General features: G+C 40.6%; 1 protein-coding gene across 2 annotated transcripts in view; it reads right to left on the bottom strand.

The window, feature by feature from the left end:
• Positions 1 to 6,751, bottom strand: part of NSUN7 (NOP2/Sun RNA methyltransferase family member 7) — a 55,471-nt gene that overhangs the window by 17,973 nt on the left and 30,747 nt on the right. For both annotated transcript variants that reach the window (XM_003800692.2, XM_023519626.1), the window contains exon 7: positions 946 to 1,089. In XM_003800692.2, the coding sequence (XP_003800740.1) occupies positions 946 to 1,089 (144 nt within the window). The remainder of the gene's footprint in view (positions 1 to 945; positions 1,090 to 6,751) is intronic.

Genomic DNA, 6,751 nt, shown 5'->3' with positions numbered 1-6,751 from the left:
TTTGGTGGGCCCGGGCTGGATGTGAACCCGCCACCTTAGGTATATGTGGCTGGCGCCTTAGCCGCTTGAGCCACAGGAGCCGAGCCCCAGTCCAGTGATTCTAGGAGGCTTCATTAACTTTCCCAAGCCGCACAGTCCTTATTCATAAAATGGAGATAATCTACTTCACTGAGTTCTCATGAGCTTTTAATGAAATCACCCAAGTGCTTAGCTCAGTGCTTTACATATGAATGCTCAATGTAGATGTTAAATAATAATTTTTTTTTTTTTTTGCAGTTTTTGGCCGGGGCTGGCTTTGAACCTGCCACCTCCAGCATATGGGGCCAGTGCCCTACTCCTTTGAGCCACAGGTGCCACCCTAAATAATAATTTTAAAATTTATTAAAGATGCCAATAAGTTACCTAGAATTAATATTTAATATGAGGTATTCATACAGTAAAACATATACACTGGGGAACAACGAAGTTGTAAGTCTGAAATAACCTAATTATGAATTAGTTAGGATCCTGGTTAAAGACGTGCAGAGTCATGCAGACCTAAAGTCAGATCCGAGCTCTGTCACTAACTAGCTGTATGACCTGATTACAATGAATCAATCGTTCTCAATCTCAGTTTTCTCATCTATAGAATGCTGATAAATTTAATTCCTATATCAAGAGCTCTAGTATATACCCAAGTAGCAGACTGGCCAGCATCTCTTCTGATTGCCCACATTATTCCAATTATTAAATATTTTTAATATCACCCTTGCACATCTCTTATAGGACAGGTATTAGGATAATACGAGGTAACAGATAAAGTACTTCATATGCAGTAAACACTTCATACATGATAGCTATTATTTATTAATTATATATCAAATAAAATAGAAAATATGCTACTTTAATGATTTTACTTTTTAAGTTATCTCCTAATTTCAATAATTTAGAAATTAAGACAAGTACCTTCATGTTCATTTAAGATAAACTCTACTGGATTACTAACACCCAGTCCTGAACAGCGAGGCAGCAACAGAATCACTTTAACTTTCTGTAACCTGTGATCCTTTGATTCAATGTTAACGAATGTCTCATGAAGTATTTCAACATCTGGGAGAAAAACACAGAAAAACCAATGTAAAAATATTAAAAATCATAATACAGTATGTGATTATTTCTATTTGTTGTACAGTTTTAAATTCTTGCCCCCACAGAAACTCTAATGTAGTCAGAAGAGAGGGCTATTGAGGAGCCCTGGCCAAGGGGATTGAGAAACAGTTGACATCCAGGTAGGAAAAACTGGGTGCAGTCACTCTGAGATAACTCGGACAGCTAGGGAGTAATTTCGAGATGCCAAGGCATTCCGATTCTAATTCAGATTCAACTGGTTTCATATCCTTCAGTGGTATAAAGTCTGCTGTCTCCTCCTTAAAAAACTTGTAAGTATGTATCAACTCTGGGACAGACACCGAGTCTTGTGTTGCCTTGGATCTTGTGGAAATTCAAATAGAAGTGAATATGGAATATACTATGGACAAGGCGATCACTGAGTTTGTCGTAATTCATCAGCAACTAAACCACTATGTAAACACTGTTCAATCAGTGATAAATCATGTAAAAGAAGAACATCCAGAAAAAATACCAGATTTAAAAGTGTTGGTGGAGAAGATAATTTTGGCTCTACAGAACAAGAATTCTGATGCAGACTTTCCAAATAATGAACAACTTGTACAGTTTAAACAATAGCTGAAATAACTAAAGAAGCAATAAACTGCCAGGCTGTTTTCTAAAGCGACTGCACAATTTTACCATACCACCAGCAGTATGACAGTTCCAGTTGTTCCACCTCCTTGTCAGCACTTATAATTATCTGTCTTTTTTATTGTAGCCACTCTAGCAGGTATAAAGCGGTATCATATTGCTTTGATTTGTATTTCCCTGATGCATTGATATTGTGGTATCTATTTACCAATTTAAGGCAAAAATTTCAATCTTACATTTTCTTATGCACATATGAAAACTGTCTTAGATTACTAGATTGAATTTCTAAATCAAAAATATAGTTCCATACCAGATGAATGCCATTTATGGAATTAAGAGTTACATCTAAAAAATCAAAGAGTGAAATGGCATCAAGTTAAGATTATGCACTCATCTTATGTGTCTTGCACTGTGAATTCACAGTGTTCCGAGCTTCTCTGAGGTATTTAATTACTACTATGTGACATTTACTAGATACTCCAGACAGCACTTTGGTTAAATCCATGGTGTGCTGTCACCTAGTAAACACCTAGAAATGACAGTGCACGTCTTCTCTGCTTTTGTCAGTCCAGATTAGTGAACTTTTCCCCTGTGTGATCCTCAGTCTGTATCTCACTATGGATCAATCATCTATCACCTGAAACTACTTAAAATAGGTTGGCCTTTCTTGAATGTCGTGTTGCTGTGATGAGATCAAGGGTATCTCTGTGTTTCTGTCAAAGAAAGAAAATGATGTGGGGCTTGGAAGGTGTCAGGGTTTCACCATCTTGACTTCACCAGCTAGCAAACACATAGAAAGCGTGCACAGGGCCATAGATGAGAAAATAAAAAAATAAAGTTGAACAGAAAAAGAAAAACGAAGAGAGGGCTATTATTCTCTGAGAAATCCCCAAAGTTAACAGAGAAGATCTCTTAATAGACTGCTTTCTCCTCAGAGAATTGCTTTTAAAATTTAAAATTAAATTCCCCATTCTGAACTTCAGGTTCAACTTAAAGTAGCATGATAAAATGTAGGAAAATGTAAAAAGTTGGAGGCAAAAAGATTCACGTTTGACTCCCAACTTCACTATCTACCAGCTCTGTGTCCTAATCTCTTTAGGCTCCATTTCCTTTCATAAAATGGGATGCCTACCCCGTATAACTGTGGTGACGACTGAGATAAAGTAGTTTAAGCTTACTGTGGTATCTACTGTGCCGTGAATACTCAGTACTGGTTACTTCCCTTCCCCACTGTTTATTCCCTTTTATATTCTCTCTTCCCCAGAAGAGAAAGGGCATCCCTAGCAGTTATGAGGCACAGCTTAAGGTGCTGAACCCACACACATGGTATAAAACACCATCCATACCTTTAGGGACCTTACAACTAGCTCTAGAGTGGGCGTTTTCTCCCAAGTTACAGCCACCTGTGCCCTAACTTAAGACCAACCCTCCACTTTGCATTGGCTTCCAATCCCCTCACCTGCTGAACAATCACTCCTGAAACTGCCCCACCCACCCCCTTTCTCTTACCTGATTGATTTTTCCCCCTTCCTATTCTCTCTTCTAAAATTGTTTTTTCTTTATATAAAGTGGTCTTCTCTCCCCGTCCCTTCCCCACCATTTTAAATGTTTTACTAGAAAAGTTCAAGCATCTACAAAGATAGGCACAATAATAGAATGAATTCTGCCCATCATGGAACTTCAGCAGTGACCCATTCATGGCCAATCTTGTCTCATCTCTATTGGCAGCCATTCCCACCCACCTCCTATTGTTTAAATCTATAAATGTTTCTGCATATGTCTCTAAAGGAATAACCACACCAAAACATTTAAAAATATTTCCTTATCATCAAATAAATATCCAGTCATGGCTCAAATTTCCCAATAGTCTCACACATGTCAAAAATTTTTCATACTTAAGTTTGTTTGAATAAGGATCTAAGTAAGGTACATACAAGGTAATTGGTCAGTGAGTCTTATTTTCCATTCCTTTTTATTTATATGTTATCCTTCCTTTTTTTCTTACCATTTATTTCTATTAGAGTTTCCCATGGTCTAGATTTTTCTAGTTGCTTCCCTAGAATGTAGTTAACATGTTCCTATCTTCTTACTGCCAATAAATTAGTAAGTAGATTCTTAAGGAATCAACAACTTTTTTCTTTTTTGTGAGGGAAAAGGAACAAAGCTACTTCACAAGTGGTGTCACATTCTTCCACTAAGTTGCCTTTGCTGTGCCACCAAAGGGGTTGCAAAATATTTGTATTCTAATTCTATCACTTCTTTTTTATTTATTAGCTGTAATACTTCTAAACGGAGAAACTTCTCCCTCCTCTACCGCTAGGTAACCCCGTGGACCCCTTGCTCTCTTGTTAACTAGGTGAAAGGTGGTGATCTATTGAGAACTCTAAGCAGTACGGACAGAGTGACTGCCCACAGCGGTCACTGCCCTCCACGGCTGAGAGAAAGCAAACAAGGAGCAGAGCCTGAGGTTTTGGAAGGTGACTTCACCAGTAAGCAGACGCATAAGAAGAGCATTCACAAAGGCTGTTTGATGAGAAAATAAAAAAAATAATTCTCCTCCGGTCTTGTGAAGTCTCTCCAGCACCATCTACTGACAGGCTCACGCTGAGCCAGGTGGCCATGGAGTATCACAGTAGCACAGAGTATCACAGAGTAGGGCAGAGGACGCAGACCAGAGAGGAAGTAAAGTAATAACAGGCCCCCATTCTCAGCCCACGTTTTCTTGATTCTTTCCTGCTTCTCTCTTTTTTTTTTTTTTTTTTGAGACAAAGCCTCAAGCTGTCCCCCTGGGTAGAGTGCCGTGGCATTACAGCTCACAGCAACCTCCAACTCCTGGGCTCAAGCGAGTCTCCTGCCTCCGCCTCCCAAGTAGCTGGGACTACAGGCGCCCGCCACAACGCCCGGCTATTTTTTGGTTGCAGCCGTCATTGTTGTTTGGCGGGTCCGGGCTGGGGATTTGAACCCGCCCCCTTAGGTGTACGTGGTTGGCGCTTTGGCCTGTTGAGCTATAGGCGCGGAGCCGTCTTTCCTGCTTCTCTTATGGATCCTCTGCTGCATTTCTCTCAATTCAACTCCCTAGCCTCTAAGTTTTGGGGATGTCCAGGAGTCCGATATCAGATTTCTTTCATTACCTACACTTACTCCCTTAGTGATCAAGACTTTAAATATCATCTACATGCTGACAAGTCCCCAATTTGTATCTCAGGCCTCTCTCCTGAACTCCAAGAGTCACCTCCCTGTCTGCTTGCATTTCCACTTCGTGTCCCCAGGCACTATAAGCCTGGAGTAACTAAAACCTAAATCCTACTACAGTCCTCCCATCTCAGGAAAGGGCAATCCCATCCAGTGAGCAAACCAAAAACCTCAGAGTCCATCCTGACTCTTCCTTCTCTCCCGGCTCACATCCCATCAAAGAGCAATTCCTGGTAAGCACACTTTCAGAATCTGTCGTTTTTCAGAATCACAGAGACACTATTAAATACAGCGTCCTCCTCGGAGCAGGGTCCTCTGCTCAGAGTCCTCTAACGAACTCTCCTTTCCTTCAAAGGCAGGGTTCTTCCCAGGCGCAGGATGCCCTATTTCTGGTCCCAGACACACCCTTCCCTCATAGCCCCAAAGACTCCGACAGCTCCTGGAACATGCTCAACTCACGCACCACCACCACCACGGGGCTTGTCTTTTATCCCCCCCTGCTTGGAATGCTCTTCACTTCACTCAGGACTCCAACACTCAGTCAAGTCTCTTCTCCAAACATCCCTTTACCAGAGAGGCCTTTCCTGATCACCACGTGTAAAAGAAGAGCAACATTCTCCAGCCCTTTAACCAATTCAGTTCCTCACACTATGCATCCATCTATTTTCTTTCTCATGCTGTAACATAAGCTTTATAAGGTAGGCATGTATCAAACCTCAGAGAATGATGCTAGTTTCCCAAACTGGTTACAGTTCCACCAGCAGTGTCTGAGTGTTCCTGAGGTTCCTTGCCTTGCCAGCACATGGGATTGACTTTTTTTTTTGCAGTTTTTGGCCAGGGCTGGGTTTGAACCTGCTACCTCCAGCATATGGGGCCAGTGCCCTACTCTGAGCCACAAGTGCCACCCAGGACTGAGTCTTCTTCTTTTTTTTTTTTTTTTGGAGACAGAGCCTCAAGCTGTCACCCTGGGTAGAGTGTCGTGGCATCATAGCTCACAGCAACCTCCAACTCCTGGGCTCAAGCAATTCTCGTGCCTCCGCCTCCCAAGTAGCTGGGACTACAGGTGCCCACCACAACGCCCAGCTGTTTTTTATTGCAACTGTCATTTTTGTTTGGCAGGCCTGGGCTGGATTCAAACCTGCCAGCTCCAGTGTATGTGGCTGGTGCCCTAGCCACAGGTGTGGAGCTTGTCATTGTTATTTTAATTCTATTTCCCAGATTGCAACTGGGGTTTGGTACTTTCATGGCATCTGGATATCCTTGTTTGTGAAACACATGGTCATGTCTCCTGCACATTTTCCTATTGGGCTGTCACTTTTTTTAGTTTGTAAAAATTCTTTAAAAACTACTGATGAAAGCTTTTCACTAATTTAAGTGCTTCCCTCTTTGTTTTCTTTGCACCCTCTTAATGTACAGGTTTTTTTTTTATTTGCTGTATTTTTTGTATTTGTATTTTTATTTGTTTTTTTCTTTATTTATCAGTCTTTTCTTTCATAGCTAGTGTTTTATGTGTCAGGTTTAAGAAACCTTAACCTAAAAAAAAAAAAAAAAAGAAACCTTAACCTACCCCAAATCATGAAGTATTTCTCTTATAATAAGTTCTAGGCAATTTTAGATTTGTATACTTGGTGTGAAGTAAGAACCAATTTCATTTGTTTCCCAGCTCAATTTACTGAAAAGACCATCTCTTCCTCAATATTCTGCATTGTAGTTTTAGTTACAAATAAAGTGACTTCACATATATGGGTGTTTCCTGGACTCTCACCAGTTCCTGCGGTCTATTTATCCACCCTCATACTATCTTTTTTTTTTTTTTTTT

Source organism: Otolemur garnettii, unplaced genomic scaffold (assembly GCF_000181295.1).
Source record: "Otolemur garnettii isolate 467f Iridium unplaced genomic scaffold, OtoGar3 scaffold00181, whole genome shotgun sequence".
NCBI lineage: Eukaryota > Metazoa > Chordata > Mammalia > Primates > Galagidae > Otolemur > Otolemur garnettii.
The sequence above is the reverse complement of the archived record's forward strand: the minus strand, read 5'-3'. Positions and strand labels throughout refer to the sequence as shown.